The sequence below is a fragment of the Rhincodon typus genome, chromosome 6, assembly GCF_021869965.1.
Source record: "Rhincodon typus isolate 14 chromosome 6, sRhiTyp1.1, whole genome shotgun sequence".
Classification (NCBI taxonomy): Eukaryota; Metazoa; Chordata; class Chondrichthyes; order Orectolobiformes; family Rhincodontidae; genus Rhincodon; species Rhincodon typus.
In genome coordinates this window covers 38,756,557-38,778,353 of record NC_063337.1, presented here as the reverse complement: position 1 = coordinate 38,778,353, position 21,797 = coordinate 38,756,557, and the positions used below count along the sequence as shown (strand labels likewise).

The window sequence follows — 21,797 nt, the reverse complement described above, 5'->3', positions numbered from 1 at the left end:
CTGTTCATCCAGCTCTAACCTTGTTATCTTTCTTTTTCCTGTTCTGATTAGTTTAGCTGGTTAATCAATAATTTAAAACGGTACAAGCTAATAGGAGTAAGTGTGACGACCAGGAGGATTGAGGGAGTTATGTTTCCAGGTAACGAGAAGATAACAACAAAGGAATAAATTTAATCTAATTAAGACAGCACCAACTTTCACTTGCAGAAAGCAACCAGAGCAGTTATCTAATGATATGTTAAATGGAGAGAGATTGGGGTGGTGGATGAGACTTGAATTGAAAGACTATACCACAGTGCATCTGTTGCTGCAGATACCTTAGTTCGTTTTAAAACCTCGGAGTGCTGGACAGAGTAGCATTTGCTGACAGAGCGATTTATTCAGTACTGTAGATTACACAACGACTCGAGGATTCTTCATACGGCGGTGAAACCCATTCTACAATAGGCAACATTCAAAATCTCCATTCCCATTCTCTACTGCTTCTCTCTTTATGGGATTTTTTTATGGTTACCAGATGCATATTTGTAGTACATGATGTCTTTGGGCCTGTAACTGCTGACCATTGCTTCTGGCCTTTAGCGGGCCATCACTTCGTTTACTCACCCGTCTCTCAGCAACAGAACGCACGCCCATAGCCAATCACATCTGTCATCTCATCTCTGTGGATTACACTGGCACTTCAGCTGGTCCAATCAGCTCACTCGTTTCATTGGTCTGCCCCCAGCGCTTTGGATGCTGGGAAGAAAGGTACCCGATTGTTTTGGGGGTGGTTTCGGCCGTTTGAGTGAATTTGAACTTTTGAATTTGATAGCAATTTATTATTTTTGCTTCATTTCTGTCGGAGGAAGTGAACGATTTGAAAGGTATTTGTATAATCAGTAATTCATTCCTGATTAATTCCCTTTTAGAGGCGACGGTTCGCACGGTAGGAGGTAGTGAGATTCTGATCGCAGGAGTTTCTCAACAACCGTTTTGCTTCCGAGGCACCATGTCTCCTGAGTTTTAAATATTCAGCAGTCACTCAACACAAGTACATTTTCTGCATAAAAGTAGTTACACGATTAACCATTTGCAGTTCTGTTTAATGCAAAATGTATTGTTGATGCCGAAATATAATCTGCATGGTTATGCTGAAGTTAGTACATCGTTGTAGCGGTCAGTATATTGTCGTGGAGGTCTCGCGCGTTAAACAGGAGTTTCTACGTGGAAAAGGGTTGAGGTTCTTGGGCAGATTTTTTAACACCATGTTTTGGGTTGGCGAATGACTTGGTTTCACTCAAATTCAGTGGATTCTGCGATGTCTAGTTGAGTCCATACACGATCATAACACACGTACATACAAGTCCTACTGAAGGGGCAAGTAAATAAGGTTTGAATTTTGTACACGCCAATGTCTCGACTTCCCCAACACCCCTATGCTCCTAAAAAAACCCAAAAGAACTGCGGATGCTGTAAATCAGGAACAAAAACAAAGTTGCTGGAAAAGCTCAGCAGGTCTGGCAGCATTTGTGGAGGAGAAAACAGCGTTAAAATTTCGGGTCCGGTGACCCTTCCTCAGAACCCTATGCTGCTGTTCGGTGTCTTCCCGAAGGTTCTTTCTGATTCGTCACAAGGCTGGGACGCTCAGGAATTAATTGATGGCAACGTTTGATCTGTTCAGGAATACTTTTGAGAGCGTTGCTGAAAGTGTTTCTCCCGTGCTCCTGGGGGTCTCCTACCGCCAACAGATTCTGAGCAGGGGACAAAGTAGCAGTACATCAAAAGAGGTAGTAATCTTCAGATTAAGGCAGCAATAAGTAGAGGGATAGAAAGAATGAATAGATGGCTGGAGAGATGGTGCAGGAGTGGGGGACTTTAGTTTTTTGGGAATTCAGGACTGATTGAGGAAACTATTCTATATAGGCTCTACACATAAATCTAAACAGAGCTGAGACCAATGTCCTCACAGGCTGGTTTGCAGGGGAGCAGGAACCAGTACATAGCGTGAGAGTGAAGAAACAAGACACACAAGTGAGAGTGAAGAAACAAGGGGATAGCAAGAACTGCAGATGCTTGAGTCAGAGACTACACGGTGTAGAGCTGTAGGAACACAGCAGGCCAGGCAGCATTGGATGAGCAGGAAAGTTGATGTTTCAGGTCAGGGCCCTTCTTCAGAAGTGGGGAGGAGGAAGGGAACTGGAAGGTAAATAGAGTGGAGGGCTGGGGAAGGTAGGTGGGATGGTGATAGGTGAATGCAGGTAGGGAGTGGTGGGGATTGATCAGTGGAATGGTGGGAGAGAAGATAGACAGGTTATGTCAGGTCAAGCAGGCGGGGATAAGAGGAAGGGTTGGACATGGGATGAGGCTGGGGGTGGGGAGATTTTAAAACTGGTGAATTCCATGTTTAAGCCATCAGGCTGTAGGCTCCTGAGGTGGAATACGAGGTGTTGCTCCTCCAGTTTGTGTGTGGTGTCATTGTGATACTGGAGGAGGCCCAGGATGGACATGTCACCCAGGGAGAGGGAGGGGGAGTTGAAATGGTTGGCGACTGGAAGGTGTTGTCGTTTATCGCGTACAGAGAGCAGGTGGTCTACAAAATGGTGTCTGAGTCTACACTTGGCCTCCTCTATATCAGTGAGACCACATCGGGAGCAGTGGATACAGTAGACCAAGTTGACGGATGTGCAGGTGAACCCCTGTCTGATACAAAAGGTTTGTTTTGGGCCTTGCATGGAGGTGAAAGGGGGAGGTGTAGGGGCAGGTGTAACACTTCCTGAGATTGCAGGGAAAGGTGCCGGGTGTGGTTGGGTTAGTGGGAAGTGTGGAGTGGACGAGGGAGTCGTGGAGAGAGTGGTCCCTACGAAAGGCAGATAGGGGTGGGGAGGGAAATATTTCTTTGGTTGTGGCATTGGATTGTCGGTGGCGGAAGTGGTGGAGCATAATATGCTGGATGCCGAGGTTGGTGGGCTGATGTGAGGACAAGGGGGATTCTGTCTTTATTTTTGTTGGAGGGAGGGGATGTGAGGGCAGAAGTGTGGGAAATGCAAGAGATGTGGTTGAGGGCATTTTTGATCACCAGAGGGGGGAAGTTATGGTCTTTGAAATAGGAGAACATCTGGGATGTTCGGGAATGGAACGTCCCATCTTGGGAGCAGATGTGGCAGAGGCGGAGGAATTGGGAGTATGGGATTGCATTCTTGCAGGAGAGTGGGTGAGAGGAGGTGTAGTCCAGGTAGCTGTGCTAGTCAGTGGGCTTGAAATAGATGTCAGTTTCAAGGCGGTCACCAGAGATTGAGAAGGAGAGAAAGGAATCAGATGGTTCAGGTGAATTTGAGGTTGGGGTGAAAGGTGTTAGTAAAGTTGATGAACTGTTCAAGCGCCAATACAGTCATCGATGTAGCAGAGGAAGAGGTGAGGGATAGTGCCAGTGTAACAGCGGAAGAGGGACTGTTCCATGTATCCTACGAAGAGGTAGGTATAGCTTGGGCCCATGAGAATGCCCATGGCCACCCCCTCAGTCTGCAGGAAGTGGGAGGAGCTAAAGGAGAAGTTGTTCGGGGTAAGAATGAGGCAGTGATGGCAATATCATTGTTCACACAAGGGATTGGAGAGACAGTACTAGAGTAAGAAACTGTAGGTTACTTGGTCAAGTTCAGACTGACAGGGGATACAGTGATATCTAAAATTATATTTGTAGAGTGTATGTAAATACATGGAAATTGGTAAGTAAAGTTGGTTAGTGGAAGGATAAATAGCCATTTGGGATGCTAGCCATTTGGGTTCAAAAAAGGATAGGAGTCTATATTAAAAAACAAATTCTGAGTACAACTGTTACAGAAGGATGGCAGTGTTGATGAAGAACAATATTAGTGCTGAAGAAAGGGTGTTCAAGGACAGAATATATTCAATTATAGTTAACAGTCAATAGAGGTATCAATTTAATATAACTGTATTCTATCAGCCCCTAACTAGTTTCAAAGGTAGGGGCGAGAAATTGCATAGATGTGCAAAACCTATGGAGTATGATAATGAAGGACTTTTACTATCCCAAACAATTAAAGATGTTTAAAAAAAGACAAAGTTACCATAGTCCCACTCTTTGAGAGAGGGACAACTGGTGGTTGTTTAACTGGAGGGTCCTTGCCTTGGGTCGGAGGAAAGGTTGAGAAGGTAGGACTTTCATGGCAACCTCAGCCAATACAGGAATTGAACTTGTGCTGTTGGTGTTACTCTGCATCGCTAACCAATAATCATAGCATAAAAGTTGGCGGGGGAAGAAGGAAGAGTTCTGGAAGTTTATTCATGAGAACATTCTTGATCATTTATGTTTTCAGCATGAGAAAGTAGGCATTGCAGGATGGTTTCTGGGGAATTAATAGCCACTTAGACAGATAAAGTAAGGCTGGTGCAGACTTGTTAAAGACAATTCATGTTTAACTAATTTGTGTTTATTGATGAGGTGACTGACTGAGGGCAAGTGGTTTACATTGAATATGCATTTTCACAAGGGGTTTGATAAAATGTCATGTAATAGTTTTGCAAGTAAAATGGAAGCCCATGGAATGAAGAGGAACATTGACAGCTTGTATATGAAGTTACCTGAATGACAGGAAGCAGTAGTGATAAATAGTTGTTTCGATATTGGAGGAAGATGAACAGTGGTGTTCTCCAGATGTTGGTACTAGGACCACTTTTTCTTGATAGTTATTTTAAATAAACAAAAAAACCAACTGACTCAGACATGTTATGACAAGACTAGAGTGTACAGGACAGTTTCAAAATTGACACATAATCAAAAACCAAAAACTGTCAAGATGATGGTGATGGACTTCAAGAGATCCTCAGGATTATGTCCTGAACCCAAAGATGTTCCGATGCTTCAATAATCTTCCCTCCATCATAAAGGTCAGATGTGGGGCTATTCATAACTCCTAAGATATTGAGGCAGTACGTATCCATATGCAGGTAAGTGGGATGTAACATTTTGCACCACACAAGTAATCATCTACAATGAGGACATCTAACCATCTTCTCTTGACATTCAACAATATTGCCATCACTGCCTCATTCTAAATCTAATTGAGGGTCACCACTGACTGAAAACTGATTGGGACGAGCCATATGAATATTGTGGCTAGAAGAACAAGCTAGAGCTTGGCATTCTGTGACAAGTACTTCACCTACTGACTGCTCAAAATCTGAAGGCTTTAGACAGTAGATAGAAAGAGACATTGACAGAAGGGTTGAAAATCAGATGGGCCACCAGTTTAAGGTGATTGGCTGAAGAGCCAATGTTGATACGAGGATGAACCTTTTCTTTCTGAAGTGAGTGGTTAGGATCTGATGTAATACTTTCAGAGTGTGGTGTTGGAGGAAGATACAATCAAAGCTTTCAGGAAGGAATTGGAGGTACCCCTGAAGACAGAAAAATTTCAAAGCTATGAGAGATGGGTGAGAGAATGTTGAAGAAATTGATTTGTACTTGAGTTTGATTCATTGTTGTCACATGTACTGAGGTGCAGTGAAAAGTATTGTTTTGTGTGCTATACAGGCAGATTGTACCATACAAAATGCATCAGGGTAACAGAACAGAGTGCAGAATACTCTGTTACAGCCACAGAGAAGGTACAGAGACAGAGATCAGAATTAACATTTGAGAGGTCTGTTCAGAAGTCTGATAACAGCAGGTAAGAAGCAGTTCTTGAATCTGTTTGTACATGTATTCAAACTTTCATATCTTCTGCCCGATGAAAAAAGGTGGAAGAGAGTATTACCGGGTGGGAGGGTCTTTGATTATGTTGGTTGCTTTCCAGAGGCAGCAGGAAGTATAGATGGAATCAATGGATGGAAGGCTGGTTTGTGTGGTGGTCTGGGCTGTGTGCACGATTCTGTAGTTTCTTGTGGTCTTGGGAAGAGCAGTTGCCATCCTACGCTGTGATGCATCCAGATAGGATGCTTTCTACGGCGAATCTATAAAAATTAGTAGGAGTCCTTGTGGACATGCCAAATTTCCTTAGCCTCCTTAGGAAATAGAGATGTTGTTCTGCTGTCTTGACCATTGCATTGTTGTGGGTGGACCAGGACTGATTGTTGGTGATCATTATTCCCAAGAACTTGACGCTCTCGACTATCTCCATTTCAGCACCATTGATGCAGTCAGGGCGTGCCCTCCATTCTGCTTCTCAAGGTCGGTGACCAGCTCCTTCGTTTGCTGATGTTGATGGAGAGATTGTTGTCTTTACACCATGCTGCTAAGCTCTCAATCCTTCTGTCCCCTGTTCTGAGGAAGGGTTGCTGAACTGAAATGTTAGCTCTGATTTCTCTCCACAGATGCTGCCAGACCTGCTGAGCTTTTCAAGCAATTTCTATTTTTATTTCTGACTTACAGCATTTGCAGTTCTTTTGGTTTTTACTCAATCTCTTTCTTGTATTCTGTCTCTTTGTTTGAGATCTGACCTACAGTAGTGTTGTTATAAGCAAACTTGTAAATGGAGTTGGGGCGGAATTTGGCCACACAGGCATGAGTGTTTAAGGAGTAGTAGGGCCCAGAATATGCAGCCTTGTAGGGCACTGATGTTGAGGATTACAGTGGAGGAGGTGTTGTCGCTCATTCTTATTGCGGTCAATGGGTAAGGAAGTTGAGGATCCAGTTGCAGAGGAGGGAGCCGAGACCTCAGTCTCAAGTTTAGAGATAAGTTTGTTTGGAATTATGGTGTTGTAGGCGAAACTGTAGACAATAAGTAGGAGCCTGATGTAGGCATCCTTGTTATCCAGATGTTCCAGGGATAAATATGGGGCCAAGGAAATGGCGTCTGCCATGGTTGTGCCAGTAGGTGAATTACAAATGATCAAGGCAATTTGGTAGGCTGGAGCTGATGTGAACCATGACTAACCTCATGAAGCACTTCATAATTTTGTAAGTCAGAGCCAGCAGTGGTAGTCATTGAGACACACTGCATGATTTATCTTTGGTGCCAGGATGATGGCGGTCTTTGTGAAGCAGGTGGGGACTTCAGATTGTAGTAAGGAGAGGTGAAAGATGTCTGTGAATACTCCCACCCGCTGATCCACACAATGCGGACTTCATCCAGGCCAGTCACTCTCAAGAAGGCCAGTGTAAGGTCTGCATTAGTGACCGTGGGTACTAATGCATCTAAGGCTGTTGGGACATTGTTTCACTGACCTTCTGTTCAAAGCGAACATAGAATGCTTTGAGATCATCAGGTAGGGATGTTGCCCACGATTCTGTTCAACTTCGTTTTGTAGCCTGTTATGTCATGTAAGCCTTCCACAAGTGACGGGTATCCATGTGGTTGGTTGGGTCTCAAGCTTAGTTTGGTATTGTTGCTTGGCATCTCTGATGGTCTTACGAAGATCGTACCTGGATTTCCTGCATAGATTGCCCAGCTTGAACACTTCATACCTGGACTTCGGTAGGGAGTGGATCTTTGGGTTCATCCGTGGCTTCCAGTTGGTGAACATTCGGATTAACTTCTTTGGCACATGGTCTTCTACATGCTTATTAATGAAGTCTGTAACTATAGTGGCATACTCGTTTAAATTGGCCATTAAGTTCTTGAATACGGACCAGTCCACCAACTCTAATCAGTCCCATAGAAGCCCTTCCATTGCCTGACACTAACACTGCGCTACTTTCTGTACTGGGTCCTCACACTTCAGTTTCTGCATGTATGCCCTTCTGCTCTTGCTGAGAGCTGGCACAGACATGGGTCAAATGGCATCTTTAAGTGCTGTAATCATCCTGTCATTAAGTTTGGTAAATGTCTCATATTGATAGATTGCCAATGAGTCTGATAATGATACCAGTTCTCACTTCTCTTTCCATTACAAATAAGCTGAACAGAACATGGTCACAGAGACAGAATGCCAACTAGTAATCAATTTGTAGCCAAATGGCAGATTCTGGTTCTGATGCCCTGTGTGAGGCAGATACCGTGGACTAAGGTGATACTGACTGGGTATTGATTAGTGACTCCAGACAGGAAGGTTAATCTCTGTACCCTGGATACTGTAACCAATGGGATTCAATATGGAATCAATTTAAAATTTTCCGCAATGTGAAGACAGTGTGTGAAGACAATGAACAATGGGAAGATCCCTTGGATACTGCATACAACCCATTGAGAACCCTTAAGGTAGGAAGTACATTCATGGTTTCTTATACATTATCCAAAGGACAAGTAAAGATTACAGAATGCCATTTAAAAAAAAGATATTTTTAATATGCTGCCCATGACGGAAGGAATCTTCAAGGTACTTTACAACTAGTGAAGTCCATTTAGAATGTGCTCACTAATGTGGTGTACACAATATGGCAGTTAGTTTACACAAGCTCCTACAAACAGCAATGACCAAATAATTTGGTTTAGTGTGGATTGAGGAATAAAGGATTGATGATTGGCCAAGACATTGGTTAATTCCCATCCTCTTCTTCAAAATTACATTGAGATTTCTTTTTACATTCCCTGGAGAGATCAGACAGAGCTTCAATTTAACATTTCATTCAGAGACAGTTCCTACAATGCAATGCTCCCTCAATACTGTGTAAGTGTTAGTCTAGACTGTGCTCAAATTTGGAGTGGAACTTGAACCATAATCTTCAGACAGACGGAAATCACTGAATCATCGCTAACATTTTAATAACAAAGAAATTTGGCTATAATTGTAAATCTCAATGCCCCTGACATTATTATTTCACATACACTGCCTTTTTGCTAATAAATCAACAAGATATATTGCTTTACCATGAGTGCCATCACAGAGACTTAATGACAATTTGTTTAAAAAAGTCTTGCTTATCTTAATCAACTCCTGTAGTATTGCTGATAGAAGGCTACCTGCTCCTATGATGCTGCTTGGCCTGCTGTGTTCATCCAGCGCTACACCTTGTTATCTCAGATTCTCCAGCATCTGCAGTTCCTACTATCTCCTGTAGTATTGCTGTTTGTTATGTTTTGCTGGCAGCATCTCAAAGCCTGCCTTTGAACGTTTTATTAGCAATACAGCAGATGGTGTGCTAAGTATATGCATGTAAAGATAAGTGACTTATGACCTACTTCTGTGTTTCAACTGCTGCCAGATTAAAAAGGTTATGTACTTAAGTAGAAACCGGAAGTGTTCTGAGGAAGTGTCACCGGACCCATAACGTTAACTCTGATTTTTCATCATAGGTGTTGCCAGACCTGCTGAGCTTTACCAGCAACTTCTGTTTTTGTATATATTTAAATAGGTTAGTTACGATTTCTAGGAAGAGAGTGTAGTTGTAAATTGTTTATTCATTGCAAAACTGAAGAAAAAAACTTTACCTAATACACAAATCCTTGATGGATTTTTTAGTTACAGAAGAACTAGGAGCAGGAATTGGCAATTAAGCCCCTTGAGCCTATACTCCATCGTTTGATATGATCATGGCTGATCGCACCTGACCTTAGCTCCACCTTCCTATCCAATCTTCATAAACCTTCAAGATTTATTAAAAATATTGTTAATTCATCTCCTCAAAAATTTACTCAATTGTCCCAGCATTCACCATACTCAAGGGTAGCAAATTTCACAGATTCACAAACCTTTGAGAGAAGCAATTTCTCAACTGTTTTAAATCTGCTACTCTTATCCTAAACATATGACCTCTCATTCTAGATTACCCTGAATGAGGAAACATCTTTTCTACATTTACTCTGTCAGTCCACTCTAGCATCTTATATACCTTAATTAAATTTCCTCATTCTTCTGAACTTCAGAGAATAGGCCTAAACTGCTCAGTTTCTGTTCATAAGACAAACTCCCTCATCTCATCTCTGAAATCCAATCTAGTGAACCTTCTCTGAACTGCCTCCAATATTACCATTCCTCAAGTAAGGGAACCAAAATTGTATGCAACACTGTAGGGCCGTCTCACTAATGCAACAATGCTACCCTACTTTTCCGCTATTTGTTTAGCAATAAATGGCAAAATTCTGTTTGCCTTTGTTATTACCTGCATACTAGTCCTCAGCATTCACGCATGCGGACACCCAAATCCCACTGCATCAAAGCACTCTGAAGTTTCACCTCATTTAGACAGCAAGTTGCTTTATATTCCTCAGAAAGAAGTAGATAACTTCGTGCTTATCTATGTTAATTGTCATCTGCCAAATTTTGGCCGATTCACCTAACCTATCCATTTGTCTATTTCTTCATTGCAACTTACTTTCCCACCTATTTTATAGTGTCATCTGGAAATTTGGCTAGCATTCTTTCTATCCCCACAATCAAGTGATTGGCGTAGATTGTGAACAATTGGAACACTGAACCCTGTGGTACCCTAGTAGAACTGTAGAATCCCTACAGTGCAGAAAAGGCCATCTGGACCATTGAGTCAGCACTCTGACCCTCTGAAGAGCATTGCACCCAGACCCATGAGCATTGCACCCAGACCAACCCCACCACCCTACCCCCATAACTCCACATTTACCATGGCCAGTCCACCTAGCCTACACATCCCTGGATGCTATGGGCAATTTAGCATCTTTGGACTGTGGGAGGAAACCAGAGCACCCGGCAGAAACCCATGCAAGCATGGGGAGAATGTGCAAACTCCGAATCCCAGGTGCTAACCATTGTGCCACAGTACCATCCCCGATTTATGTCTTGCCAACCAGAAAAAAACAACCCACTTACCCCAATTCTGCTTTGTTAGTTTGCCAATTCTATATCCTAGAGAATTTATTACCTTGAAAGCCATGTGATCTTGCTTTGTGTGTTAATCTTTTGTATGGCACCTTATCAAAGGCTTTCTGGAAGTCCAGATGCACAAAATCTACAGGATCCCCATTATCCATATTGCATCTTCAAAGGAATGCTAGCAAATTAGTTAAACATGATTTACCCTTCATAAAGTCATGCTGAATCTGATGGAATATATTTTGACTTTCCAGTTGTTCTGTTATTACTTCTGTAATGGATTCTAACAATTTCCCAACAACATGTTAAACTAACATTTTAAACTGAGTAAGGGTGTTTGCTATATTAGCATTTTTCAATTCCACTGGAATATTTCCTGTATCCAGGGAATTTGGGAATGTTATAGCCAATGGATCCATGAACTCTGTTGCCATTTCCTTCAAGTCCCCAAAAATTAGGCCATCACACTCTGAGAACTTGTCTGCCTTCAATCCCAATGTTTGCTCAGTACTTTTTCTAAGTACTAATGATTGTTCTAAGTTCCTCCCTCCCTATAACCTCTGCATTACCTGTTATTATTGGAATGGTACTAGTGTCCTCCATGAAAACTGAAGCAAAGTACTGATTCATTTGAAGTCTTGAAGTGAGTGCTTCTGTGTTCCATTTAACAGAGTGAGTGTTGTGCTGTTGTAATATTAAATTTATGTGAAGCTGTGAATTGTATGCAGTGACACCCATATCCCTTTGAATATCAACATTTTCTCGTAATTCAGTTTAAAAAGTATTCTGCTTTTCTATTTTTCCTATGAGAGTGGCAATCATTGCATTTCTCTGATATTTCATCTGCCGCGTCCTTGTCCACTCACTCATCCATTAAAACCTAAAGAATCAAGCCTAAATTTAACCCATTATTTCTACAAATTTGTAATGGAATTTTTAAATGCTGAGGCTAGCCCTTGATCAGAAGTAGGATGAACATTCTTATTATTTTCATTTAAAATTTTTGCAATAACAAACTTGTGTGGTTCAATGCTAATTTTAACCATAGTTTCATTGCTTACACAGTTTGGAATTATGGAGCATGTGCATTTGACAGCACTAGAGGAGGAGGACCTATACTCAGGATATAATGACTACAACCCAACCTATGATACAGAGGTATGTGCTTGATTATGATTCTTTTATAAATGCAAATTTATATACTCTGCAAACATCCAAAATAGGAGTTGAAGTATACTATTTGGCCGTTGAGGTTGGTTGGCTCGCTGAGCTGGTTTGTTGTTCCGCAGTCGTTTCGTTACCGTGCTTGGTAACATCCTCAGTGCAGCCTCTGATGAAACGTCAGTGTGTTTTCCCGCCTGGCTTTTAAACTCTGGGGTCCGTTGCGATGGATTGCCTCATGACCTGCAGACAAAGGACGCATGACAGTGATAATGAATACAAAGGACTACATCTCCAAAGCACAAGCACTGCTTGCCGATGAGAACACATACCGGCCAGTACAAACTGACCCAACACCACAACTAGGCAACAAAATCCTATACACGCTACAAAGACATAAACAAACAGGACAGATCAACAAAGCAGACTTCTTAAGAATGAAACCCGAAGGAAACAACACACCCCGATTCTACGCCCTCCCTAAAGTGCACAAACCAGAAGTCCCCCTCAGACCCATAGTCTCCCTACCAGGCACTCCGTTGCACAGATTAGCCAGAGAACTACAAAGAAGACTCAAGCACCTAGTCAACAAATCACCCCACTCCATCCACTCAGCCCAAGAATTCGTCAACTCCATCAAAGACATAAAGATGGAGGACGAAGAGACCATGATATCGTTTGATGTCACTGCCCTATTCACGTCAATAGACATACCACTAGCAAGGGAAACAATGACAACACTACTTGAACAAGAACACGACCCCAGTGAAACCATCTCCAAGGACAACATGCTTAAACTACTGGACCCATGCCTGACCATCCACTTCACCTTCAACGGCCAAACAAATGAGCAAATCAACAGGATTGCCTATCTCCAGACTCAGCAGAAGCAATGATGCAAAGACTGGAAAGGACTTGCCTTCCGCAAATCCAACCTAAAGTATGGATACGCTACGTAGATGACACCTTTGTCATCGTTAAACGGACCAAATTAGAAGAGACACACAAACTCATAAACAACACCCTCACCAGAATAAAATTCACCAGAGCGGAGGAGAAGAACAAACAACTCCCATTCCTGGACGTCATGGTAGAGCGCAAGACAAATGGGGAACTGCAAACGAAAGTACACTGAAAAGCCACACACACAGACCAGGTATTGAACTTCAATAGTAACCATCCCAGCACACACAAACGAAGCTGCGTGTGAACACAATTTAAAAGAGCAACAACACACTGCAGCAACACGGAACTACGCCAAGAGAAGGAGGAATACCTCTTCCAGGTGTTCAAGGATAATGGATATCCAAAGAACTGGGTCAGGAGATGCCTACAGGAACAGCATCAGAAAGATTCTACACACCCCGACACACTCATCACACTACCCTACATCAGGAACACGTCAGAACTCACCACAAGACTTCTACGACCGCTGGGGATCAGAGTGGCACACAAGCCCACATCAACCCTACGACAAGTGCTCACCTGAACTAAAGACCCACTCCCCACCATGGACAGGACCAATGTCATCTACAAGATCCCCTGCAGAGGCTGCGAGAAACACTACATCGGACAAACAGGAAGGAAACTACCAACAAGAGTACATGAACACCAACTGGCTACAAAAAGACACGATCAATACTCACTCATCTCAATCCACATGGACAAGGAGAACCACGACTTCAACTGGGACAACACCAAGATCCTGGGACAGGCTAGGCAGAGACAAGCACGAGAATTCCTGGAAGCATGGCACTCCACGAAGCAGGCTATAAATAAACACATTGAACTTGACCCCATATACATTCCACTACGGAGGAAACCCGGAAGTGAGACAATCCATCGCAACGGACCCCAGAGTTTTAAAGCCAGGCGGGAAAACACACCGACGCTCCGTCAGAGGCTGCACTGAGGATGTTACCAAGCACGGTAACGAAACGTCTGCGGAACAACAAACCAGCTCGGCGAGCCAACCAACCTCAACACCCACAACCCGAGCTACAGATCTACTCCAAAACCTTAGATACTATTTGGCCCCTCAAACCTGTTCCACTGTTCAATAAGATCATGGCTGAGGTAGACAAACAGGAGGCTGGAAGAACACAGCAGGCCAGGCAACATCTAGAGGAAAGAAACAGTCAACGTTTCGGGTATTACCCTTCTTCAGGAGTCCTCCAGGTTCTCCTGTGTTCTTCCAGCCTCCTGTTTGTCTAAGACCATGGCTGATCTGTTTGTGTTTTGAATTCCACATTCCCATCTACCCCTGACAACCCTTGATTCTCCTGCCTAATGAGAATCTACCTCTGTCTTAAAAATATTCAGTGATCAGCCTTCAGCTGAGGTAGAATTCTAAACCTGCACAACCCTCAGAAAATTCTTCTAATCTAACCTGAAAGTGCAGGTCCTAATTCTGGACTGACCCGTTAGAGGACACATTCTTTCCATACTTACCTTGTTAAAACCATTCAGAATCTGATATTTCAATGGAGTCACCCCTCAGTCTTCTAAGCTCCAGTGGAAACAAGCCCATCTTGTCCGACCTGTCACCGTAAGGCAACTCACTCACTCCAGGTGTCACCATGCTAAGCTCCTCTGAACTTCAGTGTATTTCTATCATTCCTTTAAAGAAGCAAATCAGAAATGCACACAGTATTTGAGATGTGGTTTCACCAATCCCCTGTATAACCGAAACATTACTGTAAGTTTTAGGGGTCTTGTAACTTTAACTCAAATACCAAGATTAAAATTTGTTCATGTGAGACTTTAATCACAAAGGCAACAGGAGATAGTCTAGTGAAGTGATTCAGGAAACTTCCCTTGGGTTGTAAATAACAATTTTAGGGCAGCAATTTAGCAGGTGTTCTTTAGTTCTTGCTTCCAGAGTTCAGCTTAGGGCGCAGTGGACACCTGGTCCCTTTCCACTTTTATTGTAACAGTACATGGGCACTAACCAGTCAGCTGGGACCGAGTCCCTAGAATGAGGCGACATTTTTTCCCCCTTCCCCACATTATCACTGTACCCATAGGGGTCCAAGTCGTATTGGTTATATTCCGCCCCCCCAATCAGCTGTGGCTGTGTGTAAATGCGCAGTCACTCATAATAAAGGATAGCATCCTATTAGCCTTCTTGATTATGTGCTGTACCTGCATTTTGTGACTCATTTACCAGAAAGCTGAACTCCTTCTACACATTGGAATTCTGCAGTTGTTCTCTAAGTATTTATGTTAGATGTGGGGGATAAAACTCTGCTTTTATTTGTTGTAAGTAAAATGTTTGATACTTGGTTAGAAGTACATTTTGCTATTATACTGTTATATATTGTTAAAAGCTGTTCAAAGCTAATAAAAATACAGTCAAAATACAGTAGCTTAGCAATTTTCATAAACATTTTAGGATCATTGGATAGGTATTCCCTTTGTATTAATAACTCTGCATTTTAGTTAAGATTGAAGAAGCATTGTTAGCAAACATTTAGATGACAAGCACAAGAAGTGTTAAAATATGAAGAACTTTTTATCATCCTTTTCAAAGTGTTTACTGTCGCAATTTTTGCTGAAAAAAGACATATTGTGCAAGAACTTTATTCTGTATTTTCCACCACCAAGAAAACACTCGTGGCTAGTGAATTGGTCGCTTTTCATTGCCTTAATAGCATTCCACTTTCAATCAAACAGCAGAATAATTTCAAACCTTTCACATGCGCCATGGTCACTGAACACTTGCTTACTAACTCTTTCCAATGCTATAATAACAGCATGACTAATTACGCTGTTATGTTCTGATTGGCCTAGACTAAGCAAGCCCTATTGCTAATTGGTTTAAGGGGATGCATGTTCAATGTCTAATTGGCTACTAAGGTGATCGACATTGATGTCACCTTCCACTATATCCTGATTAGTTCCTAACGAGCCAGGAATACACTATGTCTATCTTATTCAATCTTGAAAGTCTGGATCTAAGCTGCATGTAAGCCAAACAGGCCTCCCTCAATCTTACAGCTGTAAATCTAAAACCTTAGGTTATTGTCTTCACTCTGTTCACAATTCCATGGTGTATTTCTTTGTCAAATGAAGCTAGGCAAAGTCGCATACTTTTACAGTGCTGGGATCTGCATTGACTATGCTTAGGCAAAATAATATAATCTTAATCGATCAATAAATGTACTTTAATTGTGTAATTGTAGTTAAACAACATCAAGCATGAACTCTTAGTTAGCCTACAAGCCTAAGCAATATTTTTAATCTTATGTTCAATTCCGCTCATAATAAAGGATAGCATCCTATTAGCCTTCTTGATTATGTGCTATACCTGTGTTTTGTGACTCATTTACCAGAAAACTGAAATCCTTCCACAACTTGGAATTTTGCAGTTGTTCTCTAAGTATTTATGTTAGATGTGGGGGATGAAACTCTGTTTTTATTTGTTGTAAGTAATATGTTTGATACTGGGTTAGAAGTACATTTTGCTGTTGTACTGTTATATACTGTTAACAGCTGCTCAAAAGTAATAAAAATACAATCAAATGTAGCTTAGCAATTTTAATAAACATTTTTAGGATGATAGGGTAGGTATTCCATTTGTATTAATAACTTTGCATTTTAGTTAAGATTGAAGAGGCATTGTTAGCAAACATTTAGGTGACAAGCACAAGAAGTGTTAAAATATGAAGAACTTTTTACCATCCTTTTCAAAGTGTTTACTGAAGCAATTTTTGCTGAAAAAAAGACATATTTTGTTGAAGCTTTTCAATGTGCACTCATCATGACAATTCATAAGGGAATTCCCCAATACAAGGGATAATTAACATTTATAGTGCTTGAAAAGAGATTGCTGATGGTTGGGAAGTAGACTCTGATTGGTACAGGCATTGCCATAGTTAATGCACCAGTTAATGATAATTAACAATTAATTGCCAGACTTTGTCTAAGTTTAAACCAGGCACATTGATCAAGGCAATACCCTGAGAAATGAAACACTAAATGGCTGTCACCTATTTTGTTGAGTTGAAATAAGCACAATTTGTGGCATGTTCCAGATTTTCTGCAAAGAACAGGCCCCAATACAATAACAAATTTTTTAAAATGTACCTTCCAACACACACAAGTGCAGCGCGCTGTGAGACTGACATACTGACAATGCTAAATTTGTTGTCAGCATAATTATTTGACGAAATGCAGTTTTTCCAGCAATACTCAAATTTTCTACCATCGAACAAATATAATTTTTGCTATTAATAGTCAAGCAGATCCCTATAATAATTCGTATTTAGAAGTTTCTTTTTAAAAAAACCCTACTTAATATGTAATACAGAAAAACAATCATTGTATGCACTGTTAAGCACTGTGTACAAAATAAGTCAGTATGACTACCCCTGTGCTTTAAAGAAATAAGTAACTTCTTTATATTGCATGTAGGAACTAGAGAATGATGTGGCTTTTCAACAAGCTTTGAGGACTAGCCATGGAAGAAGACCACCAGTAAGTGAATAACAAGAATCATTGTACTTAGGTAAATTTAATCAAATTCTTTGACAAAGTGTAACCTTCTGCCAACTCCATCTTGCATATAAAAATTGAAAGAACTGTGGATGCTGTAAATCAGGAAAAACAGAAGTTGCTGAACAAGCTCAGCAGGTCTGGCAGCATCTGTGAAGAAAAAATCAGAGTTAACGTTTTGGGCCCGGTGACCCTACCTCAGAACTCAGTCATTGGACCTGAAACATAAAATCAGAGTTCTGAGGAAGGGTCACCGGGCCCAAAACGTTAACTCTGATTTTTTCTTCACAGATGGTGCCAGACCTACTGAGCTTGTCTAGCAACTTCTGTTTTCGTTCCATCTTGCATATCTTGGCCAAGCTTAACATTGTCCAAGGATGCAGTTGACGTCTAAATTTCTGCCAGTGAAACACTGTATGAGGTTACATTAGTGCTGCTCGAACAGCTTGCCTATCTCTTTCCTTTCGAGATTATATTGCTCTGTTCCACCATTTCCTCACATGACAATGGCTGACTTCAACAGTGCTGTTTATCATTGGTACTATCCAGTGTTCCACAATTCATAAGAACATAAGAATTAGGAGCAGGAGTAGGCCATCTGGCCCCTCGAGCCTGCCCCGCCATTTAATAACATCATGGCTGATCATTTTGAGACTCGGCTCCGCTTATCCGCCCGTTCACCATAACCCTTAATTCCTTTACTGTTCAAAAATTTATCTAGCCTTGCCTTAAAAACATTCAGCGAGGTAGCTTCAATTGCTTCACTGGGCAGGGAATTCCACAGATTCACAACCCTTTGGGTGAAGAAGTTCCTCCTGACCTCAGTCCTACATCTGCTTCCCTTTATTTTGAGGCTATGCCCCCTAGTCCTAGTTTCACCTGCGAGTAGAAACAACCTCCCTGCCTCCACCTTATCTATTCCCTTCATAATCTTATATGTTTCTGTAAGATCTCCCCTCATTCTTCTGAATTCTAATGAGTATAATCCCAGCCTACTCAGTCTTTCCTCATAATCCAACCCTCTCAACTCTGGAATCAACCGAGTGAATCTCCTCTGCACCCCCTCCAGTGCTAGTATATCCCTTCTCAAGTAAGGAGACCAAAATTGCACACAGTACTCCAGGTGTGGCCTCACCAGGACCCTATACAGCTGCAGCATAGCCTCCCTGTTTTTAAACTCCATCCCTCAAGCAATGACAGACAAAATTCCATTTGCCTTTTTAATTACCTGCTGTCCTGCAATCCTACTTTTAGCGATTCAGCACAGCAGCGTGCTGCAGTTTTTTACCATTTAAAACATAGTCCATTTTGCTGTTATTCCAACCAAAATGGATGACCTCACACTTATCAACATTGTACTCCATCTGCCAGACCCTTGCCCACTCACTTAGACTATCTATATCCCTCTGCAGACTTTCAGTGTCTTCTGCACACTTTGCTCTACCACTCATCTTAGTGTCATCTGCAAATTTTGACACACCACACTTAGTCCCCAACTCCAAATCATCTATGTAAATTGTAAACAATTGCGGTCCCAACACTGATCCCTGAGGCACACCACTAGCCACTGACCGCCAACCAGAAAAACACCCATTTACCCTGACTCTTTGTTTTCTACTAGTCAACCAATCCTCTATCCATGCCAATATATTACCTGTAATACCGTGCAACTTTATCTCATGTAGCAGCCTTTGGTGTGGCACGTTGTCAAATGCCTTCTGGAAATCCAGATACACCACATCCACAGGTTCCCCATTGTCCACTATGCAAGTAATGTCCTCAAAGAATTCCACCAAATTAGTTAAACATGACCTACCCTTCATGAACCCATGCTGGGTGTTCCCAATGGGACAATTTATATCCAGATGTCTTGCTATTTCTTCCTTAATGATAGATTCAAGCATTTTCCCCACTACCGAAGTTAAGCTAACTGGCCTATAGTTACCTGCTTTTTGTCTACTTCCTTTTTTAAACAGTGGCGTCACATTGGCTGTTTTCCAATCTGCGGGAACCACCCCAGAATCCAGTGAATTTTGGTAGATAATTACTAGTGCATTTGCTATTTCCCCCCTCTTTTAGTACCCTGGGATGCATTTCATCAGGGCCAGGAGACTTGTCTACCTTTAGCCCCATTAGCTTGCCCAGCACTGCCTCCTTAGTGGTAATGATAGTTTCTAGGTCCTCACCTGCTATAGCCTTCTTGCCGTCAGTTTTCAGCATGTCATTTGTGTCTTCCACTGTGAAGACCGACACAAAATAACTGTTTAATGCCTTGGCTATTTCCTCATTTCCAGTTATTAAATTGGCCTTCTCATCCTCTAAAGGACCGATGTTTACCTTTGAGACAACAAGGTGCAGGGCTGGATGAACACAGCAGGCCAAGCAGCATCATAGGAGCAGAGAGGCTGACGTTTCGGGCTTAGACCCTTCATCAGAAAAGGGGGAGGGGGAGGGGAAGGGGTATCTGAAATAAATAGGGAGAGAGTGGGAGGCGGATAGAAGATGGATAGAGCAGAGGATAGGTGGAGAGGAAACAAACAGGTCGAAGAGGCGGGGATGGGGCCAGTAAAAGTGAGTGTAGGTGGGGAGTTAGGAAGGGGATAGGTCAGTCCAGGGAGGACGGATAGGTCAAGGGGGCGGGATGAGGTTGGTCGGTAGGAGATGGAGGTGCGGCTTGAGGTGGGAGGAGGGGATAGGTGGGAGGAAGAACAGGTTAGGGAGGCAGGGACGAGCTGGACTGGTTTTGGGATGCGGTAGGGGGAGGGGAGATTTTGAAACTTGTGAAATCCACATTGATACCATTAGGCTGCAGGGTTCCCAAGCGGAATATGAGTTGCTGTTCCTGTAACCTTCGGATGGAATCGTTGTGGCACTGCAGGAGGCCCAGGATGGACCAGGATTCTCCAGCATCTGCAGTTCCTACTATCTCTGATTCGATGTTTACCTTTGCCACTCTTTTACGATTTACATATTTAGAGAAACTTTTGCTGCCTGTTTTTATATTCTGAGCTAGTTTACTCTCATAATCTATCTTACTTTTCTTCATAACTTTTTTTGTGGCTTTTTGTTGGCCTTTAAAGATTTCCCAGTCTACTAGTTTCCCACTACTCTTTGCTTTCTTGTATGTGTTTTTTTATCAATCTGATACTTTCCTTTATTTCCTTTGACATCCATAGCTGACTGTCTCTTCCACAGTTCTTCCTTATCACTGGAATATACCTCTGCTGAGCACTGTGAAAAATCGTTTTGAATGTCCTCCACTGTTCCTCAATTGACCCACCATAAAGTTTTTGCTCCCATTCTACCTTAGCTGACTCCTCCCTCATCCCATCGTAATCTCCTTTGTTTAAGCACAGGACATTGGTACTGGATTTAACCTTCTCACGCTCCATCTGTATTTTAAATTCGACCATTCTGTGATCACTCCTTCCGAGAGGATCCCTAACTGTGAGATCATTAATTATTCCTGTCTCATTACACAGGACTAGATCTAGGATAGCTTGCTCCCTCGTAGGTTCTATTACATATTGTTCAAGGAAATTATGGCGGATGCATTCTATGAACCCCTCCTCCAGGCAGCTATGACCGACCTGGTTTGACCAATCGATATGTAGATTAAAATCCCCCATGATAATTGCTGTACCGTTTTTACATGCATTAGCTATTTCTATGTTTATTGCCCGCCCCACCACGATGTCATTATTTGATGGCCTATAGACCACACCTATCAGTGACTTTTTCTCCCTGCTATTCCTAATTTCCACCCAAATGGATTCAACCTTTTGTTCAGTAGAACCTATATCATCTCTCACTACCGCCCTGATATCATCCTTAAAAATCAGAGCGACACCACCTCCCTTACCTTCCTGTCTGTCCTTCTGAACAGTTTGATACCCCTGGATATTTAACTCCCAGTCATGACCATCCTGCAACCATGTCTCTGTAATGGCCACTAAATCATACCCAATTGTCATGATTTGCACCGTCAACTCATCCACCTTGTTTCGAATTCTCCGAGCATTCAGATAACGTGGCCTTATGTCAGTTTTTGCACTTTCTTTTTGAGTCCTATTACCTCTATTACTAACAGCTCTTGAGTTCTCCTTCCCTTTAACGTTTTTACTAATTTTCAATGGAGTTGAAGCTTCCTCGTCACCTGCTAACCTGCTGCTTTGCCTTCCATTAATTGTTATACTCCCTGGTACGCTCACTCCTCCCTTCCCCCTACTTACTAGTTTAAAGTCCTATTAACCACTCTATTTATCCTTTTTGCCAGAACACTGGACCCGGCCCTGTTGAGGTGGAGTCCATCCCAGTGGTATTGATCCCTCCTGGCCCAGAACTGATGCCAGTGCCCCACGAAAAGGAAACCTTCTTTCCCACACCACTCTTTTAGCCACGTGATTACTTCCCTGATCCTCGCCTCCCTATGCCAATTTGCACGTGGCTCGGGCAGCAATCCAGAGATCATGACC

At 42.2% G+C, this 21,797-nt stretch overlaps 2 protein-coding genes across 6 annotated transcripts in view; one reads left to right on the top strand and one right to left on the bottom strand.

Moving 5' to 3' along the window:
* Positions 1-612, bottom strand: part of cryl1 (crystallin, lambda 1) — a 112,681-nt gene extending 112,069 nt beyond the window's left edge. Inside the window, exon 1 of the mRNA XM_020530113.2 lies at positions 318-612. The gene's annotated coding sequence lies outside the window, so the exon portion shown is untranslated. The remainder of the gene's footprint in view (positions 1-317) is intronic.
* A 110-nt stretch (positions 613-722) lies between these two features.
* The window catches only part of ift88 (intraflagellar transport 88 homolog), a 136,112-nt gene continuing 115,037 nt past the window's right edge, over positions 723-21,797 (top strand). For 2 of the 5 annotated variants that reach the window (XM_048597602.1, XM_048597603.1), the window contains exons 1-3: positions 733-866; positions 11,731-11,823; positions 17,242-17,304. In XM_048597602.1, coding sequence (XP_048453559.1) covers positions 11,740-11,823; positions 17,242-17,304 — 147 coding nt within the window. In that variant the 5' untranslated portion in view covers positions 733-866; positions 11,731-11,739. Of the gene's footprint in view, positions 867-8,067; positions 8,139-11,730; positions 11,824-17,241; positions 17,336-21,797 lie in introns of those variants that run through there. The other 3 variants (XM_048597600.1, XM_048597601.1, XM_020510553.2) reach the window with 3 other exon arrangements.